Source organism: Amyelois transitella, chromosome 13 (assembly GCF_032362555.1).
Source record: "Amyelois transitella isolate CPQ chromosome 13, ilAmyTran1.1, whole genome shotgun sequence".
Taxonomy (NCBI): domain Eukaryota; kingdom Metazoa; phylum Arthropoda; class Insecta; order Lepidoptera; family Pyralidae; genus Amyelois; species Amyelois transitella.
Window position 1 is genome coordinate 10,102,129 of NC_083516.1, and position 27,941 is coordinate 10,130,069.

The following is a 27,941-nucleotide window of genomic DNA, read 5'->3' on the forward strand; positions in this document are numbered from 1 at the left end:
ATACTAATTCAAGGATGCAACCAGGACTATAGTCAGGAGAAAGAAGAAGAATAAGTACCTAAATTCCAGAGCCAATTCTTTGGTGTAGGCCTAGCAGTGTGTACGTGTAGTTCTTGACCTTAAATCGACTGAGATTAAGGTCAAACTTTTAAGGTCTTTTGAAGAGAGATAGTTAATTTGTTTTTTCTTAGTGTCGGTAACAATACTAATGGCTTGCATATTGAATTGTTATACCAAGTATATAATATTACCATTCTGTTATGTATATAATATAAGGGATATATAGGGTGTGTGTGTGTGCCGTGTGGTTTCCGGCACCAATAAAAAAAAGAATAGGACATCCATGTGAGAGAGATGGAGTGGTCCTATTCTTTTTTGTATTGGTGCCGGGAACCACACGGCTGTTATAACTTTGGTTCCAAAGCCATCGTGCATAACCAACCATTTTAATGACATCATAAATGCTGATAAAATAAAAACAAAGTTTTTAAGGTCGTGGATGTCTGAGATGAGACCGAACTTTTTTGGACATATTCTGTGATATTACAACCAGTAATCTAGTGCTCTCAAACCAGTTAGTTATATAACAAATCCTTAGAAAAAACAAAGGTGTGGTCACAGCAGCTTACGACCTGTATTACTATGAAACAATTTACTCGCGACTTGCAATTTTGTACTACGCATTGTTTATCTCATTCTAACGGTATACAGTAGAGCAGGACAGACAAAGACCTGTCTAGTTGAGATGTTGAGAAAAAGCCGGTTAGACGGAACCTCGAATGAAACCCTCAGTTTACATTGAGACTCACGAAGCGTCCGTTGTGTGGAATTGTTAAATGTATTAAACTTTATTTAGTGTTATTTCCAGCCAGCATTCGGAGCGTTTTTGAAGGTCAGTGTCTTTTTTATTTTTAAAAACAAATAACACAGATTATACAATTCAAATTTGTATCTAATTGCTCGTTTTAAAATGTTTCTAATTTTCACTTTGGTCACCGCTGTGATGAATTGGATTAGTGACTTTGGTGTGATTTTAAGAAATTAATACGTGAAATTAATTAAGAAGTAATTTATTCGATGTTCTACGGCTTTGGTAGACTTATTCGTTTAGGAACGATTTATTGCATTTGATCTCGCGTTTGAACCTTGAGGAAAATTCAGGTAATAAATTAATGAATTTTATAAATAAAATTCATTGTAATATTAAAGCAAATGTATTGCACCAAAAAAATAACTACATAAAATTATAGATGAGAAAATAAATATATAATTAAACTATACTAATAATAATGACATAATAATTAAGATGAAAATATATTTCAAAATTTCAAACAAAAAAAAAGTACTTAGCCCATGTTAAATTATAAAAATAAAATAAAAAATTCTAATTCCAATCATTCAGTGTTCCTCAACTTTTTGTTTAAAACCTGTTAAAGGACCTTTTTATGTCCGTTCTAGTTTTTTTTTATTATTTTAAGGTTTTAATATTGGTAACCATTATTACAATGATATTATTTACTTAGTTTTCTAAGAAATTGCGTAAGTATGAAAATAATGACCCACGGGTAGGTATATATAATAGATTTATTAATAATTTAAGACAATTTCTTAAATTATTAATTAATTTATTACAAAATGTTCCAGTGGTTAATGATAATTTTTGTGTATTTATCAAAATATGTTTCTGTTAAATTTGATAAAAAGAAACGATTTGAAATTCCCAAGGACCTGAGATAATAGTAGCAGTTAGTCTAAATTATATTTGTCCGCAACATTTGTTCAAATAGAAATGACTTAATACGGTTAATTGCACTGATACCATTTAAAATAATACTTAATTAGGTATTTAGATATGCAATACAATGACGAAAAATTTTAATGACCAACAAACGGACAAGTACCTTCTTTGTCTTTAAATATTAAAAATAATGAGTAAGTAGGTACTTAGCTATTTAATTTTACAAGGAATGTTAACTTTAATTAATGTTTTAATTTATAACTTTTTCTTCTTCCTCCCGATCATGTTCTTACTTCTCTGGAGAAGAATCCAAGGTGCGGCTATTAAACATGATTCTGGATTGTGTAAGTTAGATTTTTTGCGAAGCTACTCCCGTCTCACTTCCGTAAGCTTAGCAATTAAATCATGAAAGCTGCATATATGTCAATTTTCTAGTAAACTTTTACGGCATTGATCTCTAAAAAAAGAATCCCAATTTACTACTTTTTCAATATGCGCGCGAGGAGACAACCAAACGGTTTTAATCGTAGTAATCAGACCAACATAGAAGATTCCCATTTATACGTACCTACGTAACGAAAATCTATGCTTTTATTAATAATAATAAATAAATAAACATGTACGGGACAGATTACGCAGATTGAGTTAGCCTCGAAGTAAGTACGAGACTTGTGTTACGAGATACTAACCCAACGCTACGATATTTTATAATAAATACTTATAAAAAAACAATCCGAGACCCAGGCCAATCAGGAAAAGTTCGTTTCCCATCATGCCCTGGCCGAGATTCGAACCCGTGACCTCCGGTGTCACAGACAAGCGCACTACCGCTGCGCCACAAAGGCCGTGTTATATTCTGTAATATGGCTTTTCAGAGAATTCCAATCGTAACATTTTGACAAACATTGGCATAAATATATGTATCATAGTTTAGTGTGCCGCATGAATAAGGCAATTGTACATTGTATAACGTCAAGTTACGTGTGGAATTCATGACTATTTGTTATTCTAAACACTATCGCTATTGTATTTTTAATCCCTGACGCGAAAATGGGGTGTTGTTTTGACGTACTGATGCCACACAGGCAGGTAACTACTGCTTGTGTTGTATGATACGACGAAGGTCAGAAAATTTAAATAATCTATATGAATTTGTACATACATACATAAGGTCACGTCTATATCCCTTGCGGGGTAGACAGAGCCAACAGTCTTGAAAAGACTGAATGACCACGTTCAGCTATTTAGCTTAATGATAGAACTGAGATTCAAGTAGTGACAGGTTGCTAACCCATCGCCTAAAAAAGATTCCCAAGTTTGTAAGCCTATCCCTTAGTCGCTTTTTACGACATCCATGAGAAAGAGATGGAGTGTTCTTATTCTTTTTAGTGGTGCCGTGTGGTTCCCGGCACCACTAAATTTGTAATTCATTGTTTCAAAGTTCATGGACCTATAGGGACATTAAATTTTAAAAGATACGATTGTTTATTTTCATATCGTTACAAATTACATACATATAGTCACGTCTATATCCCTTACGGGGTAGACAGAGCAGTAATCCCGAAAAGACTGAATGGTCACGTTCAGCTGCTCGGCTTAATGATGGAATTGAGATCCAAATAGTGACAGATTGTTAGCCCATCGCTTAAAAAAAAGGATCGCAATTTTATAAGCCTATTTTACTTTACAACTCTAATTAATTATTTTTTTTGGGTCCCTGGGTCCCCCTGGGTATGTGAGTGGCTGGTGGCAATTGTGAATACGCAAAAAAAAAAAGATAAAACAGAATTTCAAAGTAACAAATAAAGATTTCCCTACATTAAGCGACGTGAAATGGTTTCTAACGTGTAGTAAAGTTGAGAAAATGACGCTGTCTCTTAAACAAATCGATCTCACTGAGTCAACACTGCGAGTATTCTCATTTCTATTTTGTTTTTACTAAGGCTTCGACTTCACATGCGTGTGATGTGTTTTTTGAATACCAGTTTTTGTCCGCGATTTCGTATGTATTAGGTCTGTATTCCCGAAAACCTTGTCAGTTATTTTATTTTACGACATTAACCTTCTGAACGGTATAGACAAATTAACGGCGTCAATCGGAAACTTGCACGAGACACCAATACTAGCATATAGGTACTTATATCTGAGGGGGAGGAGTAGCTACCTGTAGCACAGGTTCCCAAGACCCTATTTCAGGAACTAGCCTCTCCTCAAGGATTGATGTAACATGCTAACTTAGCTGAGTACTAGCATTAAGAAACCGTGTTCAATCTTTGTTAATTGAAGAAATAAACGATATTTTATAATTATAAAAAAATCATTAATCATTTTCAAACCACAAAAATTGTTAGGGAATCGAAACAGTTCCCCGAAATTCTTCTATTTTCTTCTTAAATTTAAGAGCTAACTCTTGTCGGTGGAACTATATGGAGCGTCATTAACTCCTCTCTTTTTCTTCTGTTTGATTAAAATAGGCAAAAAAGGCTTCACGTCGTGGGCGCATTTATCAAATTTACTTGAAGCGTTCATAATGTTAAAAGTAGGTTCTTAGCTGGACATAAGAATAAAAATTATTTCTTAGGATTTTGTTCCGATCACTGTCGGGATAGCAGGCTCTAGGGCCCAGAAATCATAGACTTAAATTTATTAGTGCATTACCTAAACGATTAAGGTTTGGATAAAGGTATTGAAGGTATTTTAGGCATTTAAAAGTAAAAAGCTTGCATGAAGAGAGTTATGAATGTGGATGAAGCAAAGGAAGTATGCAGGGATCGTGGCAAGTGGAAAGAGGTAGTCTCTGCCTACCCCTCCGGGAAAGAGGCGTGAGTTTATGTATGTATGTATGCAAAAGTAAAAATGCTATCGATTTTTGATCTATTTATGATGACCAATGACTGTATTTTTCACACCCTTAATGAAAATTTAAATAAATACATACATAACCAAGGCCAGTCCGTTTTCAACATAATTAAATTCCTATTGGTGTCGTGTGGTTGCCGGCACCAATAAAAGAAAGAATTCGACCATTCCATCTGGTTCCCATGGACGTCGTCAAAGGCGACTAAGGGATATGGTTATAAACTTCGGATTCTTCTTTTAGACGATGGGATAGCGACCTGTCACTATTTGAATCTGAATTCTATCATTAAGCCAAACAGCTGAACGTGGCCTATCAGTCTTATCAAGACTGTTGGCTCTGCCTACCATCAAGGGATATACTTTGAAAAAGTACCTACTATGTGTAGGTGGAAGCACAGTCACATTCATTTATTTATGTCTTACAACTATCGTACTGAGAGTAGGTACAGTCGAAATGAGAAACATCTGTTTTACAGGTCGGTTGTAAAACTTAATAAATATTAATATACACGGGACAAATTACACTGATTGAGTTAGCCTCGTGTTTATTAAGTTCAAGACTTGTGTTACGAGATACTAACTAAACGATACTATATTTTATAATAAATACTTATATAGATAAACATCCAAGTTCTTTTCTCATCATGCCTTTGCCGGGATTCGAACCCGGGTCCCCCGGTGTCACAGACAAGCGCACTACCGCTGCGCCACAGAGGCCGTCAAAGAAGCCTTTTCGTCAATATGTCGGCAGTAAAAATAAAAGTAACAAAATCACATTAACTTAGGTTTAACTCAGGTGTAGAGGCTTGATTTGATGTAATCTTGAACGACCGTTAAGGACGATTCGATTCACATTCTTGAATTGTACGAGTATACTACATAGCTCATGCAGACTGCTGGTTTAGATGTAATATTTGCAGAGTTTTATATCGTCTGATTAGTTAAATAGTGACAGGTTGCTAGCCCGTCGCCAAAAAAAAAAGAATCCCAAGTTTATAAGCCAATCCCTTAGTCGACTTTTACGGCATCCATGGGAAAGAGATGGAGTGTGACTATTCCTTTCCAATAGAGGTGGGCTTATAACAATCCCTTATTCGCCTTAAATTAAAGAGATGGAGTGGTCCCATTCTTTTTTGTATTAGTGCCGGGAACCACACGGCCCAATTATACCTATATATTTTTAACATTAACGTATTGCATCGTATCGGGTAAAGTCACATATTCATAATTACATTAACCAACATTGACTACTAATAACTTATCATAATATTCAGGTGTTGAATTTGTAAACACATTGGTTGTTCGTCGGAAAATTCCTCAAAGTATTGACGTCGAAATGGAACGATCGCTTAGCGTTTTCAATAAAATAATTTCTTCGTCATTATAATGAATGGCGATAAGAGAATCCATACATTCGTATAATCACGTCCCTTGCGGGGTAGACAGAGCCAACAGATAAAGATTGATAGGACAAGTTCAGCTGTTCGGCTTAATAATAGAATTGAGATTCAAATAGTGACAGGTTGCTAACCCATCGCCTAAAAAAGAATCCCAAGTTTGTAAGCGTATCCCTTAGTCCCCTTTTACGACATCTATGGAGAGATGGAATGGTCCTATTCTTTTTTTCTATTGGTGCCGGGAACCACACGGCAAATATTTTATGTTGGTATTTAATCATCTGGTACCATAACCTCTTTGCATAGTATTCCAATATTTCCATTCGTAGAGCTAGAAATTTCGAAATGAATACATTTCTCACTTCATGAGTTCCCGCACTGGAATATAAATGGATTATTTGTAAGTTATTAAATTAATTGTTCCGTCATTAAGCGAAACAGCTGAACGTGGCCTATCAGTTATTCCAAGACTGTTGGCTCTGTCTACTCCGCAAGGGATATAGACGTGACTGTATGTATTTGTGTATGTATATTTAATACATACACAAATACATACAGTCACGTTATAATTAAATTGGGCTCTTGATTATTTTGTAGATAAACAGAAAATATACAAAAAAAACTGCTTTGGGATAAGCAGAAAATAATTCAGTGCGTTCATACTTATAATTAAGTACTTTGATACTCATGATGACGTTTAATATTTTCCACTTTTATAAAACAGAAATTGAGTATCACCTTTATTATTTCTTATAATGCAAATTTGTAGATACCTTTCGTTCAAAATTCTAAGGCATAAAAGGCTTCTAAGACTTGATATTCTTTAATTTTAAACGATGGGCTAGCAACCGTTACTATCTCAACCTACCTATTCCATCATTCATCATCATCATTTAAGCGATTCAACTGATCCTGGGAATCGAGTCTTGTCAAGACTGTTAACTCTGTCTTCCCCGCAAGGGATAAAGACGTAATTTATGTACGACGTTCATTAGTTTACACAGAAATCTGCTCATTGAAATATTCATTAAAAAAATATGTTACTATTGTGTACCTCCTCCGTTTTTGAAGTCGGTTAGAAATAAATAAAAATACTGAATCCATAACCTGTTCTTTGTTTACAAGCAAACTTGTAAATTGAAAGCTAAATATTATTGCTATACTTATGTAGGTACTACGAAATCATGTGACCATTTTTCATCACGAGACTTGTGACATATAAAAGTAGGTACGCAAAAATATGTGCGTGATTTATTAATTATTTATATCGTGTTATACATACATTTATATGTATATGTACTTTATTATTAAAGTCCCTTTGCGGGGTAGACAGGTCCAACAGTTTTGAAAAGACTGAAAGACTCAGATAGAAGATCGAGATTCAGATAGTAAGTAGTTAGTATAGATAGATAGATATTCAGGTTGTTAGCCCATCGCCTACAAGAAGAATCCCAAGACTTCTCAAGCTTCTGCCTTAATTGCCTTTTACGACATCCATGGGAAAGAGATGGAGTGGTCCTATTCCTTTATCTATTGGTGCCGGGAACCACACGGCGCTTATGTGTAAGTATTATTAAACCAGGTTTTATGTTAAGAAATAAGTTATGTTTCTTATTAAGAATCCTTATCTCTGAAGACAAGCTCGTAACGAAAATTTCCAAAGTGCATTTTAAATAAAAGAAAAAAAAATTATATGCAGTAAATGTACCTTATTTTCTATACAAAATCTACAAGGACTGAGCCGGTTAAATCCGGTTAGTTCCAGATACGCTGACAACATAATAGAAACAATAGTTTGAAACATTCTATTAATTTACTAGTAGGTACTATCTAAATACTTATACTACCATGAGATTAATTACTTTAAGTCAAACATTGATAAGGTTTTATGTTTATAAAATCACGCCTATTTTCCGGAGGGGTAGGCCAAGAATATATGTTCAAAATAATGAAAAAAAGATGATTAAAAACAAATTTAATTTACAAATTGTATAGTCCCTGCACAGCATCAACATGCGGGAGTGTGCCCAGAAGGCTGGCAGCATTGCCAATTTGAATGGCAATGCCGATTCTCTGAGCCCGAAAATTTCTAGCCCTCCGGTCCAATGAACATCTTAGAAAATATAACAATAGAATAGAATAGAATAGATTTATTTTCAAAATTGGATACAAGGTATCACTTATTGACGTCACATAACTTAAATCTAATTATAACTACTACCGCTTCCAAAGCGCATGTGTAGAAGAAGCGGCGGAACAAACTACACTGCAGCATTTTCATAGGACGTCAATTTACAAATATAGATCTCTTAAATCTAAATCGTGGACGAATGCACATTGTCTACATTAAAAAACATGTATGAATGTAGAACTGATTATGTCAATACGAATATTTCGTCAAATAAAATAAATATAAAATAAAATATGTACATACTTTACAAATTATGTCAAGATCATGTCAAAAATACACAAGTATTTAAGAGGCCATTATGTCCAGCTCGGGCCACACATGTTTATCATTAATATAATCATCCGTGCTGTAATAGGCTTTCCTACAAAGCTCAACTTTAATATACTGTTTGAATTTTCTATCATTCATTTCAAGAACACTTTTTGGTAATTTATTATGAAATCTTATACAATTAATCAGAAATGATTTCCCTACCTTAGCCAGCCGATGTGCTGGGATCGACAACTTGTAATTGTTCCGCAGTGATCTACTAGTACATTCACCTACTTTTTTGAAAGAGTCTAAGTTTTTCCTAACATGCATGATGTTATCGAATATGTATTGGGAGGGCAAAGTTAAAATATTTAGGTTTTTGAAAAAATCTCTAAGGGAATCTCTTTGTTTAAGACCGTAGATATATCGAATTGCCCTTTTTTGTAAAATGAAAATAGTTTGTATGTCTGCTGCTGATCCCCAAAGCAGTAGACCATATGACATTAAACTATGAAAATAACTAAAATATACTAGCTTAGCAGTTGCCACATCCGTCAAATGCCTAATACGACGAATAGCGTATGCTGCAGAACTAAGCCTTTTAGAAAGTTTTAATTATATAAATATAACAATATACAATTTAAATATAACAATATAAAATTCACCCGCGCCGCATGATAAGCAAAACATGACGCTGCAAGGAAGAGAGGCGTGGCTTGCGAGGTTTATTATTTGCGTGGACTAAGAACAAGAAGAACAGTCTGGAGAATGACGTCGTGTACTTTTCATAAATGCCACAAAGACTTTAATTCCGAACGAATTCGCGGGCAACAGCTAATAGTAGTATAATGCAACGCAAAAATTTTTCAACTAACTGCAATAAAACCCAATATTTTAGACATTGCTAATGAAATAAAATTCGCGCATGCTTGTAATTAGCAGAGCATGAACAAAGTAGACGGCTGTCGACCTGGCCTTGGGTTAGCGCAGAATTAATATCTGCTATCAAAGATATGTCTGTATGTGCCTTGGTGCCGTGTGGTTCCCGGCACCAATGAAAAAAGAATAGGACCACTCCATCTCTTTCCCATGGATGTTGTTAAAGGCGACTAAGGGATAGGCTTACAAAATTGGGATTCTTTTTTTAGGCGATGGGCTAGCAACCTGTCACTATTTGAATCTCAATTCTATCATAAAGCCAAATAGCTGAACGTGGCCATTCAGTCTTTTCAAGACTGTTGGCTCTGTGCACCCCGCAAGGGATATAGACGTGACAATATGTATGTATGTGCCTTGATTACGTGTATAATTTGTAGGGTAAGCTTGCATGCATCACCTTAGGGCTCATCTTACAAATATGTAAAAGCTTACAAACTATCATTACAGGCTTTGACCAATCACGGATTCCAACCGTTTAAAAATGTATGGTTTTTTGGTATTCTGACTCACAAATCGATTCAGTATTGTGAGTCACACCCAAATTTAGGGGAACTTCAGTCCTGGACAGGATAATGGCGGAATGGACGATTTTAAGTTACGACGTATTCGTATAATAATCTTCTATACATTATATAAAGCTGTAGAGTTTGTTTGTTTGTTTGAACGCGCTAACCTCAGGAACTACCGGTTCGTATTGAAAAAATCTTTTTGAGTTGAATAGACCATTTATCGAGGAAGGCTTTAGGCTATATAACATCACGCTGCAACTATTAGGAGCGAAGAAATAATGGAAAATGTGAAAAAAACGGGGGAAATTATTCATCCTTGAGGGCTTCAATGATGCGCAAAATAACTATTCCACGCGGACGAAGTCGCGGGCACAGCTAGTTTAAGAATATTCAGGAAAAACGAAAGGAAACTTCAGGAATAAAGAAAACTTGAAATATAGGTAACACTCGAGTTCCGTGTGGTTCCAATAGAAAAAATAATAGGACCACTCCATCTCATTTTCATGAATGTCTTTGGCAACCTGTCACTATTTGAATCTCAATTCTATATGTATGTATGTATGTACAGAATTGAGATACAAATATTGAAAGAACTATTTTATTCACCTGTAATTCGAGCTAGGTCACATTCCTTCATTGCTGTTAACATTATTATTATTTCCAAAATATTATATGCGCAGGCGTTGTTTGTTTTCATACAGTAGCTGCCTTATTCAATTTACAATTGTATGGAAGTCTGAATGTGTGTGTGTGACTCATACATTTTGTTTCAGGTAATTTATTGCTCATTTCAGTTTTTAATTGTGTGTGTTTTTAAAGGTGTCGTGTAGGTAGGTATCATGTATGGAATTGTATGAGTAATATCTATTTATGGAATGATCTAAATATTTTTTTCTCACTTACGTAGTAACTTGGTTGTTCAACAAATATGAAAACACATTTTTTTATTATATACATATGTCTTCTGCATAAGCGAAAGCTTAATCCTTTATCTTTGGTTCTTATACAGAAAGAAATCAGAATAAATGTGTGCTAATGCTATCGAAAAACTCTGGGAAAACTACATCAAATTATTAATAATAGAGAGGGATAGATTTTTGAACGACAAGCTCGTTCAAAAAATCTACTACAAGACTTATTTCTTTTTGACAAATTTTTTATCTATACTTATATTATAAAGATGAAGAGTATACATACATACATACATACATAAAATCACGCCTCTTTCCCGGAGGGGTAGGCAGAGACTACCTCTTTCCACTTGCCACGATCTCTGCATACTTCTTTCGCTTCGTCCACATTCATAACTCTCTTCATACAAGCTCGGCGGTTTCGGGTACTTTTGACCTGACCCTTTACCAGGACGTCCTTAATTTGATCAAGATACGTTCGTCTAGGTCTTCCCACTCCGACCTTTCCCTCCACACTCTCCTTGTATATCTGCTTAGTCAACCTGCTTTCATTCATCCTCTCCACATGACCGAACCATCTTAACATACCCTTTTCTATTCCTGTAACTACATCTTCTTTCACATCACAACATTCCCTTATCACGCTGTTCCTTATCCTGTCACTCAATTTCACACCCATCATACTCCTTAACGCTCTCATTTCCACTGCATTTATTCTGCTTTCATGCTTCTTTTGCCATACCCAACTTTCACTCCCATACATTAATGTCGGGACCAACACGCCCCTGTGCACAGCCAGTCGAGCCTTTTTGGATAGTTTCTGACTGCTCATAAAGGCATGCAAAGCTCCATTCACCATGTTCCCCGCGTTCACTCTCCTTTCAATATCACTATCATACTTGCCATCTGATGTAAACTTTGATCCTAGATATACAAACTCTTTCACTTGCTCCACTTTTTCTCCTCCAATCAAAATATTACATGCTGTCATTTCTTTCTCCATTTCAAAAACCAGTGTTTTAGTTTTACTTACGTTCACTTTCATTCCTTTCTCTTTTAAACCTTCATGCATACAGTTTACCATCTCCTGTAACTCCTCCGCTGATGACGCCAGTATAACCTGATCGTCGGCATAGAGCAGACATTTGACGAGTAACTCATTCATCCTTAATCCACTTTTAGACTCTTTCAAATCTGTCAAACAGCTATCCATAAATAGGTTGAACAGCCACGGTGACGCAACACATCCTTGCCTAACGCCTTTCTCAATCTTAAACCACTCAGTGTGCGCTCCGTTTATCCTGACACAAGCACTCGAATCCTCATATAAGGATTTCAGTGCTCGTATTAAGAGACTGCTCACCCCATGCATAGAAAGTGCTGACCACAATTCATTCCTCTCAACTCTGTCATAGGCCTTTTCCAGATCTACGAATGTGCAATAGACTTTTTGACTCTTGGCCAAAAACTTTTCGGCTATGCACCGCAAGGAAAAGACCTGATCAGTACATCCCATTCCCTTTCGAAATCCCGCTTGAGCATCCCATATTTTGTCATCAGTTTCATTCCTGACTCTATTAATCAATACCTTAGCATACAATTTGCCGACGACGCTAAGCAGGCTTATACCACGATAATTTTTGCAGTCCAGCTGTGACCCTTTTCCTTTGTAAAGTGGCACGATAACAGCCTTACACCAATCTTTTGGTACTCGGCCGCTTCTCCAACACAAATTGAAAAGGCAGTACAACTGACTAGCTACTACGCCTTTTCCTGCTTTAAGCATCTCGACCGACACTCTATCACACCCAGCAGCCTTTCCCGCTCTCATACTCTTAAGTGCTTCCACAATTTCGAACATTTCAATTTCGCCTTCCATCTCATTCTCTTTTTCTTCGCTATAGCAGAAATCTTTCTTATTTCCTTCCTTTTTTTCAAATAAACTTTCAAAATAGTCCTTCCATATCTTTAGTACACATTCTTCTCCTTTCACAACGCTACCATCCTGGCATCTGATCCTAGTCAGCTCTCTGGTTATAGTATTTCCTCGGGCTGACCTTACGGATTTCCAGAATACTTTCAGATTTGACTGAAAGTCTTCTGATAGCCTTTTATCAAAATCCTCTTTATACTCTTCTTTCTTTCTAATCACAGCTTTCTTAACCAAATCTTTCATTTTCTTATATTCCTTACGTGCTTCATTCACATCTTCATCTATAACCTCTTGCATTCTTAAGTTAGCTTTTGCTGCTAACAAATCCAGCCATGCTTTCTTCTTTAATCGCACAAGTTCTTGCACATCTTTACTCATCCACGCATTTTTGTGATTTTTTCCTTTCCTTCTTCTACTTACACCACACACTTCAACAGCTACTTTCACAATTCTTTCTTTAAGTTCCTTCCATCCATCTTCAATATCGCTCATTTCATCTAAATCTTCAAATTCATCCTTCAGTCTATTAATATACTTCTTACCTACATCCATATCTTGCAAATTTTCTACTTTTACTCTTTCCAAAGCGCTGGTTTGCTCCCTTACCCTGTGCCGCCAGCGATTGAAGATACCCCTTATCCGGGATATCACCAGTAAATGGTCCGAGTCAATGCCAGCACCGCGATATGCACGGGTATCCAGCACTTTGTTCTTCAATCTTTCATCTACAATCACAAAGTCTATCATACTTTTTAAAATACCTTCCACTCTTGTGTAGGTGTGGATCTCTTTATGTTGAAACATTGAGTTCGACACAAAAAGATCCCACTCTAGACAAATTTCTAATACACTTCTTCCATTATCATTCACCTTTTCGTCACCAAACGCACCAAGCACCTTTTCATATCCATCACGCTTTACACCCACCCATCCATTAAAATCACCTAACATAATAATCTTCTCATTTGGCTTGGTAACTTTCAATACTTCTCTTACACTATTCCAGGACTCCTCGTTTTCGCTTTTTGCTGATGTTGTACCCCTCGAACCCACATCCCAAGGTGCATAAACACCTAGAACGAAGAACCGAGTGATTCCAACTTTCAGTCTAATCCATAGAAGACGAGGGCTGACACACTCATACTCATTCACGCACTCAGCCATTCGTGCAGAAAGAATTAGACCGACCCCTTGACAGCCTCGGCTGGTACTGGAAATTCCAGACCAATACGCCGTGTAAGGGCCGTGCTGCGTCGCGTCGCATCCTTTCCGCTTCGTTTCATTCACGCACAACACATCCAAACGTCTTTCATCCATCATCTGGCATACTTCCTCAATCTTATCCTTCATTCCTCCTCTTACATTCATCGTCGCAAAGCGGCTTTCAGCAGACCGCATACCGCTCCCGCCGGGAACGAGACGTGATGGGGTGCGGACACCATCGCCGCCATTTATATGCTTTTTAAGGTTCATAATGCGATTCCCACGAGACGCTAGGGAAAAATTTTGTCCGCCCCAGCAGAGCCCCGCATGCCAGGGTAAGGCTAGCCATTACCTGGGGGTCGCCCAACCCCATGGCGGAAGTGGCACGCTCGAGACTAGGCTCGCCCCTAGCCATGCATCCATCGGCGCGGCAGACCTTAGATTGGCAGGGATTTACATTAAAGAGGAATCCCAAGTCTATCCCTTAGTCGGCTCTTACGACATCCGTGGGAAAGAGATGGAGTGGTCCTATTCTTTTGTAATGGTGCCGGGAACCACACGGCAATGAAGAGTATGTTTGTTTAAACGCGCTAATCTCAGTAGCTACAGGTTCGAATTGAAAAATTCTTTTTGCGTCGAATAGACCATTTCTCGAGGAAGGCTTTAGGCTATATAACATCACGCTGCAACTATAAGGAGCAAAGAAAAAATGCAAAAATGTGAAAAAAAAAACTGGGTAAATTATTCATCCTTGGGGGCTTTAATGACGCCCAAAATAACTATTTCACGCGGACGAACTCGCGGGTACAGCTAGTAATTTATATTCATCACATATATATCTTCAATCTAGTGTCATGACTCTCATTAATGTCAGGGCTGACTGGTGGCGCGCCCATCTCGAAGAAATGTATCCATGAATAGACAATTGCCCCTTCGATTCGTACGTGGGTATTCCAAAAACAATTATAACCTCTCCAGGTCAGGAAGACCTGGGATATGCACCAGGTGGAAGAAAGATTATATCTTCTTCTTCCTTTATAATAAATTTTATAATTTGTTTTTATTTTTTAAGAAGTTTCCTGAAAACACGGGGTATATCTATACTGATCTATACTATTATATTACTAATATTATAAAGCTGAAGAGTTTGTTTTGTTTGTTTAAACGCGCTAATCTCAGAAACTACTGAACCGATTTGAATAATTATTTCACTGTTAGATAGTCTATTTATCGAGGAAGGCTATAGGCTACATTTTATCCCGGATTTCCTACGGGAAACGTCAACAATGCAGGTGAAAGTTGAATGAGTCGGCCATCTGCGAGCTTTCCACGCGAACGCTGCGCAAACCAACAAAGATATAGTAAAACAATGTACTAAAGATGTGAAGTACTCATTTTTTGCCACAAAAAAGTCCGCGAGAGCATATATCTATCTCTTAAGGTTTACTAACAATAACCACTTTTATGTTCATTTTTTAAGATTATTTTTCATTAAAAACATAAGTTATTTTGAAACCAATTTTCTTTAATTCAGTATTAATCCTTATCCAAATAAATACGTTTATTACTTTCGGCTTTTCATGTAGACTAAAATTGCCATTTACAGTATATAAATCAGACGAATAGGTTGTGAGATATAGTCGTTATAAGCAATTTGCAGCGAAACATTTAATACGGCGAACCAGCGTTCTTTCTAATACGTGTGACCGCCTGACCGCCTGAGGAGGATGTTTGCAAAAATAAATATGATGCCCAAAATAACTATTCCACGCGGACGAAGTCGCGGGCACAGCTAGTATAATATACATACATAAAATCACGCCTCTTTCCCAGAGGGGTAGGCAGAGACTACATCTTTCCACTTGCCACGATCTCTGCGTACTTCCTTCGCTTCATCCACATTCATAACTCTTTTCATGCAAGCTCGGCGGTTTCGGGTACTCTTGACCTGACCCTTTGCCAAGACGTCCTTAATTTGATCAAGATACGATATATATAATATGTGCTACTTATAAATGCAAATAAGGTTTAAAGTCTTCATTTAGCTCAGAATCATGGCACGCGCGACTTCGTTTTAATAGTGCGAAAGCTATCGCCGTTTCGCTTTTTTATTATGAAGTGAAAAGGGACAGCAATAGTTTTTTTTTCGGGATAAAAACGCCGACTTACGTGCTATGTTCCGGGGTAGCTGGATCTCAATTCTATCACTAAGTTTTCCAACTAAACATGGCCTTCGAATTTCAATATTGTATCAAATAATATCAATATTATAACAAGTTTGGTTCCCGGTATCAATAAAAAAAAAAAAGAATAGCATCACTCCATTTCTTTCCCGTGGATGAAAAAAGCGACTAATAATTTGAATCTATTTTATCATCGTGCTGACAGCTGAATGTGGCCATTTCAGACTTTTCAAGACTGTTGGCCCTGTCTACCCCGCAAGGGATATAGACGTGACTTTATGTATGTATGTCTACCGCGTAAGTGATAACGACGTGTCGTGTGTGACGAAGATATTTGTACATAAGATGACTATAACATCTACTGCTTCAAGAAAACCAATTAGATAATTAATTTCCGATATTGGGTTAGTCAGTCCGTCAATTTAAAATGTAGGTATGAATGTCGTTCACCTTCGCTCGTCCTAATCGGAATTTTTGCCTCGTGGGTGAGTGAGTCTGGGCCTAGTCTGACCTTTTTTAGCTTCTAATCCTACTGCTCAATTATATGAACGCGATTGGATAGATGGAAGTATGTTGGTATGGTAGCATTATTGGACTAAACTTTGGATTAGGTACTCGGCGATGGCCTAGAAACCAGCTGAGCGTGGCCTTTCAGTCTTTTAAGACTTGGCTCTGTCTACCCCGATATAGAAATGCAGTATGTATGTATAGTATTATTTGACTATAATATACATGCATATAAGCACGTCTATATCCCTTGCGGGGTAGACAGAGCCAACAGTTTCGGAAAGACCAATAGGCCATGTTCAGCTGTTTAGCTTAATGATAGAATTGAGATTCAAATAGTGATAGGTTGCTAGCTCATCGCCTAAAAGAAGAATTTAACATACGCGCCATACATACGCTATAAAATAAAACCTACTAGAGGCCGCCCGCGACTTCGTCCGCATGGAAACCCTATCAATCCCGCGGAAACTCCTAGATAAAAAGTAGCCTACATGTTATTCTGGGTCTTCAGCTACCTACATACCAAATTTCACCGTAAGAAAGAAGACAACAAAACGCAGAAGAAAGTTTTTGTAGAAAAGATTTTCGGAAATTCAATGATCCATGCATCCTCTCTGTAATCCGTGACACTGTTAGGTAATCGACTGGTAATTAAATCCAAATGATTGTCACGTGCTAAGGTGACGTGCGCAGGAGTCGTAATCGCCGGTAGAAACGCTAGATGCCGTAATCCTGCGATTGTTCTGTTTCCTTGTCAATTATATACTTACGACAAATCTAGAAATAAACTGTAAATAGGTACATAGGTTCCATTAAAATTGTATTTATAATTATCAGCAAGGCTTTGTATTAACTAAACATACATACATATAGTCACGTCTGTATCCCTTGCGGGGTAGAAAGAGCCAAAAGTCTTGAAAAGACTGATAGGCAACGTTCAGCTGTGACTGGTAGCCAGCCTATCGCCTAAAAGAAGAATCCCAAGTTAAGCTTATCCCTTAGTCTTTAGTTAGGAAAGAGAAGGAGTGGTCCTAATCTCTTTTTTATTGGTGCCGGCAACCACACGGCCATATTAACTAAATAAATAGCGATTTAAGTTAAATTATAAAAATGCCTATTAAAAAGTTGCGCTGACGTGGGAATCTAAATAAGTACACAATAGTAATTAATGACTCACATTTAGCAACGACTAAAACCACTCAAAATACATAAATTAACATAAGTTGTATGATATATATCATATATATCTTATACCTTTGTTATAAGGTCGCAAACCTCAGCTATGTAAGGGGTTTTTGGGAAATTCCCACGAGAAGCACATCTTCCGATGATTGTATTACCTACGAGTAAAATAAAAATCGGGTGATTCTTAATTTATTTTTGCAAAAGTTGTGCCATTCTGTAATTGGGTTGCATGCTTGAATTTAATTTTGTGAGTGTATTTTTAGAATGTGATCATTTAACCTGTTGGTGTTCCTAAATAAATCAATTAAAATCTTGAAAGGACAAATTTAACACATTATCATGCTCTTGGATTTAGGCAAGGTCAACATCACTTTAGGGGAAGGAGTCCTGGGTTCGTAGGTCGGATGGCAATAATTAAAAAAAATACACTAAGCTTTGCCAAAACATGGTCCTTTTACTTCAACTACTTACCAACAAACTTTGAGGAAAAATTACATTTTTTGCATGTATGTATGGATATTTCTAACGCGATAACTTTCGTATTGCTGGTTTCATTTTGTAACTGAAAAGTTACGTAGGATTTGTCAAAATAATTTTTAAGATCTTGGAGCATCAAAATAAATGTATAATAAATTATTTTTCAGCTCTGTATACCCCGAAAGAGAATAAAGTTCTAGCGATGCCTAAGTTCGCGGTAAACTTTAAATCATAACACTTCTATCTCTAAAGCCTTCATGACCTTACTTGTCATAAATAAAGTTTTATTTTATGTTATAACTAGAGGCCGCCCGCGACTTCGTTCTGTGGAATCAAACCGCGGGAACTCTGGGATAAAAAGTCTATTTGTTATTCTGGGTCTTCAGCTACCTACATACCAAATTTCATCGTAATCGGTTCTGTAGTTTTTGCGTGAAAGAACAACAAACATCCATACTGACATCCTGACGTACTCACAAACTTCCGCATTTATAATATTAAGTAGGATACGCAAGGAATTATGGAAAAATCCATGCAAATTCAGCCTTGTTGCCATATTGTGGAAATATTGCATAATATGACGTATTGTATATTATGTTCTATGCAAAGCGAGGACACGGTTGATTTATAGCTTTTCCAAGTTGACATACATATGTACATTCAAATGGTCATATACCACTTTCCTGGGGGCGTAGGCAAATACCATAAGACCTAAAAGACGGCCTCTGTAGCGCAGCGGTAGTGTCAAGCGCACACACTGTCACCTCTGGGACCCATTGGGTCCCGGGTTCGAATCCCGGTGAAGGCATGATGAGAAACGAAATAGTCGCGTAAAACGCTAACAGTCTTGAAAGACCTAAAAGGTTTACCTAAATAAATAGAAATAGAATTTGGTATTTATTGAAATAAATCACTCTTGCCCCGCTCAGCAGCACCGTTGATTATAGTATTCTCAGATAACCTAGTTTGTAAGCATAATTTTATAGTCCTAACCTTATAAATAAAGCTCAATACACACAGTCTGCAAAGCGAGCGTTTTGATTAAAAATTAATAATTAAGACTTAGAGGGCGACACCCGATGATATAAATATATAAATATGACGACATATTTACATAGGTACGTATAATCACGGCTTTATCCCTTACGGGACAGACAGAGCCAACAGTCTCGCAAAGACTGAAAGCCCACGTTCAGCTGTTTGGCCAAATATGGAATTGAAAATAGTGACATATACTATACTAATATGTCAAATGGTGACAGGTCGCTAGCCCATCGCCTACGAGAAGAATCCCAACTTTATTAGCTTTTCCACTAGTCGCTTTTTACGGCATTCATAGGAAAGGAGTCATCCTTTTCTAAATTGCCGGGTACCACACGACCACAAAATACGTTTGTCTAATCGATAATGTGTAGAACTTGCCTTAATTACTATTATTATTTAAGGCAATGACCTCTGCAGTTTTATGATTTTAGACCTGCATTCATATTTCATTTGACGGCGTCTGTGGCGCAGCGGTAGTGTGTTTGTGACACCGGAGGTCCCGGGTTTGAATCCCGGCCAGGGCATGATGAGAAAAGAATTTTCTCTGATTGGCCTGGGTCTTGGATTTTTATTTATAAAAGTATTTATTATTAAATATAGTACCTATCGTTGAGTTTGTATCTCGTGAGACAAGTTTCGAACTTACTTCAAGGCTAACTCAATCTGTGTAATTTGTCCTGTGTATATTTATAAGTATTTATTATATTTATATTATATTATTTCTATTTCCATTCGAACCGGTTTATGCGAAAAAGTCAATACGCATTACCAATGGACACTAAATCCTACTAATATTATAAATGCGAAAGTTTGTGAGTATGGATGTTTGTTACTCTCTCACGCAAAAATTACTGAACCGATTACGATGAAATTTGGTATGTAGGTAGGTGAAGTCCAAGAATAACTTCGCTATTTATTATGACTTTAACCGGTCAACGACAGTTGATCGCGCGATAAAAACGGCATCGCGCGCTCCGTACTAGCCGCGCTGGTCTATTTCTAGTTATAACAAAAAACAGGTGTTATCAAAGTCGGTAAAATCCTACTACTATTATAAAGGCGAAAGTTTGTATGGATGTATGGATGTTTGTTACTCTTTCACGCAAAAACTACTGAACCGATTACCATGAAATTTGGTATGTAGGTAGCTGAAGACCCAGAATAACACATAGGCTACTTTTTATCCCAGAGTTCCCGCGGGATTGATAGGGTTTCCATGCGGACGAAGTCGCGGGCGGCCTCTATATTTATATAAACGTGGATCGCTCATTCATTTACATAATCGTATATCTACCAAAGTATAACTTTATGAGGAAGTAAAGTTCGAGGTCTGTTTATGACTACAATCAAATTTTTGCGCTGACCGTGGTCAAGGCCTGCCTTTCCATTTTGTATGTAAACGTTTACTGGTATTTGTCTGCGGTTTCACCCGCATAAAAGGAAAAATTTCGGTATTAATTTTTGGGATTCTTCTTTTAGGCGATGGTCTAGCAACCTGTCACTATTTGAATCTCAATTCTATCATTAAGCCAAACACCTGAACGTGGCTTATCAGTCTTTTCAAGATTGTTGGCTCTGTCTACCCCGCAAGGGATGTAGACGTGATTATATGTGTGTATGTTAATTTTGGGAAATCCTCTCTCGGTACACCCTTACACCATTATAAAGAACTTTCATACCATCTAGCTGAGAACTGACCTAAAGTTAGTTTTCTTTTATACCTTAATATTTTTTTTTAATATTTTCAGTAGAAAACTTGTAACCTACAGAATAAAGGTTAAACGTGTCGAGGTATTGAGTTAATTATAATTTCAATTAAAACAACTGCAGCGATGCATATCTGCGCGGGCGTTGCGAAGCTAAAATTTTTATTTGTAGGTTAATTTGAAAATACGCAATAATAAAAATCATTAAAAAAACAACTGACTATTCATATTTTGCTTGTATAAAGGTTAACTAGGATCATATTATTAAGGGGTCGTGGTAATGCTTCCAAGCCACAAGGTCCCGGGTTCGAACCACGGGAGTGTGTGTCAATGGTGTACACGCATTTATAAATTGGGATAAGGGATAGATATCGTATTAATTTGTTTTTAGTAACAAATATAATAAATGAATTCGTACAAACATACATCTAATTACGTCTATATCCCTTGCGGGGTAGACAGAGCCAACAGTTTCGAAAATACCAATAGATGTTTGGCTAAATGATAGAATAATGACAGGTTGCTAGCCCATCGCCTTAAAAGAGAAACCCAATTTTATAAGCCCCTCCCCTAGTCGCCTTTTACGACATGCATGGGCAAGAATTGCAGTGGTCCTTTTCTTTTTGTATTAGTGCCGCGAACCACACGGTTCATTATCTCTATCATATCATCATCTTTATAATTCCTTTACTAAAACTTAACTTCTATAATTCCAGCTTCAAAATGAGGGTCTTCGCGAGCCTCATCGTCTTCCATTTGGCGTCAACCATCTTCTGCATGGACCAGCTGAACATCCGGTTCGAATGGAAGCAGCTGGACTACCAGTTCCCGACTCCAGAAGCCAGGGATCAGGCCATAGCGGCGAGGACTTTTATACCGGTTAACAACATTCCTATGGGCCTGGAGATTTATCAGGAGAAACTGTTCATAACTGTGCCGAGGTGGAGGAATGGAGTGCCGGCTAGTTTGAACTATATTAATATTAACGGTGAGTTTATTTCAATTCTGTGTGTTACTTGGTATTAAAAAACAGGACCATTACTCTCCCGAGGATGTCAAGGGGAATTAGCATACTCATCTAGAGTAAGGAAATATATATATTTTTTAATTTTGTGTTTAAGACTTACCTACTTTAAAATAATAAAATTTTCAAGTAGATTAAAAAAAATATGTAACAACTTGTACTGCTTTATGAGTTATATTTTTATTGTTCATACATACATATAGTCACATCTATATCCCATTAGAGGTAAACAAAGCCAACATTTTTAAAGACTGATAGGCCTCATTCAGCTGTTTGGCTTAATGATAGAATTGAGATTCAAATAGTGACAGGTTTGTAGCCCAACACCTATTCTCCTATTTTTATTGTGTTTCTCTAAATTCCCACAGAAATAAACCTTTGGTTACCTACTTAGCTGATTCACTAATATTTACCTTCATGAATGTCGTGTTGTGGATGATGTTGAATCGCGTGAGAGCCATGTTTGATTTCGGAAATTGTACTTTTGTGTATATTCCGATGCATAAACATTTTAGTGGATATCTTTTGTTTGTAGACTTGTTTTGGAATATTAAGTCAACGATTACTTTAATAGAAAAGTAAAAGTTAAATGACAATATCAATGCATAAAAGCCCTGTATTGCCCGTTAGAGCGTGGAGGGGCAATTTTTTAAGTACATATACTTAACATTTTTTAAGTTGAACCAAACCTAATACTCGTACATCTGAAAATACTGCATTCAAATAGGAAGGATGATTTGCGCGTGATGAGATAAAAACATGCGGACAAAATTCTAAAAATAGCATTTTTGGCATATCGATCTCATAAATCGATTTTCTGTCAATTTTTTTCAAGTACATACTTCGGTCAGTTAAAAAATTTCTATTTTTTTTTTACCAGTTCTCTCAGGAAATATTTGAAGACAAAAAAATTGGAGCGTCGACCCCTCCTGACTATTTTTAGAATTTTTGTCTAAATGTAAATTATTGCAACACGTTAAAATGTTTGAGGCTCTAGCTCAAAGGTGATAAATAATTCAATACGTGCGTAGTTCACAGACTTGCTTGTTCCAAATAGAAGTTAGTGAAACACAAAATCTGACTCATTTATGCATATATCTTAATATAAATTGGCTAAGTGAAACTTTTTTGAAAGATGTTGTTTCTGGCTACCCCTCCGGGAAAAAGGCGTGATTTTATGTATGTATGTGTAGGTATAAAATTATTTCTAACCTATTAGGTACTTTTATTTTTTTTTCTTAAATGAAAGAGGCCATATAAATAGGCATATGTTTGTGATTCAGTATGTCTTTAATTATTTTTTATCAAGTCGTAGTGACGTCATTTATCAAGCAGACTTTCGTAACTGTGTTATCCGTTATCCTACGAAAGAAATATTAATTAATTGAAGTTATAAAAAGGGATACTAAATAAAAACAAAATTAAATAATTTATATTATATTGATAGTTAATTTTAAGGGTACAAATTTAAGAGTATTTGAAGATAATCAAAACGTAGTAAAAGGATGAAGTCACGGTACGAAAATAAAAATATATATATATATCTTCTTATATATAAAATTGTCGTGTCACAATGTTTGTCTCCGTACTCCTCCGAAACGGCTTTACCGATTTTAACCAAATTTTGCATGCATATTCAGTAGGTCTGAGAATCGGCTAACATCTATTTTTCATACCCCTAAGTGTTAAGGGTTGTCCACACTTAATTTTTTTTTAACTACAAATTACTTAAAAATTATATAAATAATTTTGGCAAAACAACGTTTGCCGGGACAGCTAGTATAAATATATATTAATGAAAATCATCATACTTATATTACTGAAGAAGATGCTAAGTCAAGTTCAAATACATTTTCACTTTCAAAGAAAAATAACGTATCTACATCAGACCTTATCTTAGCCAATTAGAATACAAATCAATCATACCCAAGGAAATCTACTTATGACCACGTTACCTTCATTACACAATATAGCGGACGTCCGAGCGGGACCTCGGAGACAATGTCAGGCCTCCAAGGTCTTGGGTTCAACGGCTGCTGACCTTATGTCAGGTGCAATGGCAAACGGAATAAATAATAATAAATAAATATATACGGGACAAATTACACTGATCGAGTTAGCCACGAAGTAAGTTCGAGACTTGTGTTACCTACGTGATACTAACTCAACGATACTATATTTTATAATAAATACTTATATAGATAAAAATCCAAGACCCACGTCAATCAGAAAAAGTTCTTTCCTCATCATGCCCTGGCCGGGATTCGAACCCGGAACCCCCGATGTCACAGACAAGCGTACTACCGCTGCGCCACAGAGGCCGTCGAACGAACGAAGCGAAATCGAGCGAACTTATGATCTTCTTTTTAGAGTTTTAAGGCTTATAAATTTAAATGAAAATAGTGAAGCCGTGTGGTTCTTGGCACAGATAGAAATAATAGGACCACTCTTTACCATGGATGTCGCAAAAGGCGACTTAGGGATAGGCTTTTAAACTTGGGATTCTTCTTAGGCGATGGGCTAACAACCTCACTATTTGAATCTCATTTCTATCATTAAGCCAAACAGCCGAACGTGGCCTATCAGTGTTGTCAAGATTGTTGGCTATGTCTATCCCGCGCGAGATGCTTTGGGAAGTTTTTATGTACGAATTATTAATGCATCGATTCTGGAATTAGACCCCCAAATAAGTTTGAATGTATAACAGAATAAAACTATACTTTTCACTTTTGGATTTATTTCGTTGTATTTTTTAATTAAAGTTGGAGCAGTTATTAGTTCTTTAATTCATTAGAAATGTGCTTTGGTACCTACATCATGACAAATATCTAATCACTGAATTTTCTCTCATTCCAGATAATTCGACTTCTCCAAAACTCATGCCATATCCAAGCTGGGCAGCGCACTCCACCGGCCTTGACGGAAAACCTTCCGAAATTATATCACCATTCCGAATCAGGGCTGACCGCTGCGGCAGATTGTGGGTTCTTGACAATGGCAAAATTGGGAATCTTGAATCTAACATTACCAAGTATCTTCCAGCGATCATCGTCTACGACCTGAAAACAGACAATCTTCTCAGGAAATATACCATTCCCGATGACCAAGTTAAGGAAGACTCTGGATTTGCAAACATCGCTGTAGAAGACACAGATTGTTCCAAAACTTACGCATACGCCGGCGACGTAGGCAAGGCGGGAATAGTTGTATACTCGTGGGAGAAAAACGAATCTTGGAGAATCTCCCACCACTTCTTCAACCCTGACCCGTTAGCCTGCAATTTCACGGTCAGGAACCTCACATTCACATGGACCGACGCCATTTTCGGCATGGGTATCTCCGGCCCCAACCCTGACGGCTTCAGCACCTTGTACTTCCACCCGATGGCCAGTTTCAACGAGTTTTCCGTATCAACTGAATATTTAAGGAACACATCCGTAGCTGATAGCAATTTTGAAGCGTTCAAGTTATTGGGTAACAGAGGACCGAACGCTCAATCGAGTGTTTCTTTCGTCGACCCCAATACCGGTGTTCTGTTTTACTCCCTCGTGAATTTAGACGCTGTGGCCTGCTGGAAGACTTCAAACAAAGAATATGTAATGAAAAACCAAGGCAGGATTTACATGAACAACGAAACGATGGTTTATCCAACCGATATTAAAGTCGACTATAACGATAACCTTTGGATTCTTTCAAACAAAATGCCAATTTGGATGTATTCCAAATTGGATGCAAATGAGGTTAACTTTAGGGTTTTCTCTGCTCCAGTTTTGGAAGCAATAAGCCACACTGCGTGTGACGTTACACCTAGGACAGATATTTTGGATAAATTTGTGAATAAAATTAAAAATGTTACGAATAAACTCACCACTAAGCTCAAGCCAAACTCTGCAAGCGTTAGAACTCCTCTGTCTTTAGTTGTACTAGCTATCATTAGTTGTTTTATTGGTGTTATTGCTTCTAAGTAGATTATAATGAAATAATAGGGCAAACTTGTAATTTAGCAACCAATTTTTGATCTAAAATTTTTTAAAATTCAAGTTCTGATTTCTTTATTCCTTTAAATATCAACTTTTTGATATAATTGATTTTTGTGTGAGTGATTAGGTATTTGGTTGATGTTTTTTTTTAAAGAATTAATCGTATTTTATAAAGAATTGACTTTTTAAAGAGCAGTTCGAAATTGATTCTGATCAAAATCACGATTTTTATTAAATATGTATGTAACATTAATCTTGGTATGATGATATTTTTTGTGATGTAGACAAAAAATATTTTCCAGAGGATCCACTTGTTAGGATACTTTTCTTTCATCGTCAATCATAATCATCATCCTCTTGGCATCTATCATTAAGCCAAACAGCTGAACGTGGCCTTTCAGTTTATTGATGACTGTTGGCTCTGTCTACCCCGCTGGGGATATAGACGTAATTATATGTTGTGTTATGTTTTGTCCTCTTGGCGTAAGTATCGGCTGCGTTCACACCTGTCTGGAGAGGAGCCCAAAAAAAGAATTGATGCGTTTATGTTAAAAATATCTCTGTTAAATATGTCCAATTTTACTAAGTAACTTGTTGCTAGCCTGTTGCTAGCTTTTTGCATGCTTGCTGTTAAATGCATTATACGATTAAATAAATAAAAACAAAACGATGTAAAGGCTTTGTAAAGGATTACACAAATTTTTCAGTCATTATCTGTATAACCAAATAGAAAAACTTAATTCTTTTATTTGATTTTTACAGAATCTGATATTGTGAAGTTTTTATAATTAACAGTTTCGTGTCATTTTTTATTTATAATTTATTTCATTATTATTTTAGCTAGTTATAAGCAATTCACAATTCCAATATGAAACCTTTCTACGTATAAAAATCTGATTTCAAAAACGTTATATAATAAACCTTAAGGTACTTTGTTTTATATCAAAAATATATAAGAAAACACTGAAACATAATCATTTAACATTGTTTAACATACATTACAGTGGCCCTTTAAATATTTGTACCAATTTTATGAGATCCTCGTGATTTTTTTTATGTTTTTAGTTTTTTTTTGTTTTTTATGTTCTTAAACACTTTTATGCATTTAAACAACTCATTCGCGGTCTTAAATTATCTCGTAATTGACGTCCTACCCTACATCTGTTTTTTCTTTGTTTTTATGTTAGTCGCATTTCATCAAATTTGTAACTTTTTAGATATAGGTACTTATATGTTACCGAACTATTATTTATTGTGATCTATGAATCATTTGAAGTGTTTCAGTTGAATTAAAATACTAATTTTAACAATTATTTCTGTGAGGTTAAGTTATTATGTACTTACATAGATGTTTGTGCCTTAAAAGTGATAATATTATTTAAGCTATTCTAGCTAACATACAGTGAGCTACATATAAAAAAACACAAAGGTAGTGCGAAGGATGTAACTTTTTATATGTAGCCCACTGTACATTAAGTATTTCTTTGTAAATATATTTTATGTTAATTAAATGCTGCAAGCTTAAAAAAATCTTTTTTACATACATACATACATAAAATCACGCCTTTTTCCCGGAGGGGAAGGTAGAGACTACATCTTTCCACTTGTCACGGTCTCTGCATACTTCCTTCGCTTCATCCACATTCATAACTCTCTTCGTGCAAGCTTGGCGGTTTCGGGTACTCTTGACCTGACCCTATGCCAGGACGTCCTTAATTTGATCAAGATACGTTCGTCTAGGCCTTCCCATCTTATTATTACCTCTTTATTGGATCTTTATCCAAAAAAGCGATGATTCGGGCCCGACTAAAATAAATATTTACATCGTAGATATAGTAAAACAAGACAAAGGAAATAATTTAGTGTAATTTATAATAGCGAAGAAAAGCATAATGTATGCTAC

General features: G+C 36.3%; 1 protein-coding gene across 1 annotated transcript; it reads left to right on the forward strand.

Annotated features, from left to right (window-relative positions):
• The first annotated feature begins 776 nt into the window (after positions 1-776).
• Positions 777-27,585, forward strand: LOC106137184 (protein yellow). Its single transcript, XM_013337972.2, has 3 exons — positions 777-892; positions 21,751-22,022; positions 24,915-27,585. The coding sequence occupies exons 2-3, from the start codon at positions 21,758-21,760 to the stop codon at positions 26,024-26,026; spliced, it is 1,377 nt and encodes a 458-aa protein (XP_013193426.1). The 5' UTR covers positions 777-892; positions 21,751-21,757; the 3' UTR covers positions 26,027-27,585.
• The last annotated feature ends 356 nt before the right edge of the window (positions 27,586-27,941 follow it).

Coding starts and splice junctions, on each gene's coding strand:
- LOC106137184 (XM_013337972.2), top strand. CDS start 21,758: ATGAGGGTCTTCGCGAGCCTCATCGTCTTCCATTTGGCGTCAACCATC. Junction 22,023..24,914: donor GAACTATATTAATATTAACG/GTGAGTTTATTT, acceptor CTCTCATTCCAG/ATAATTCGACTTCTCCAAAA.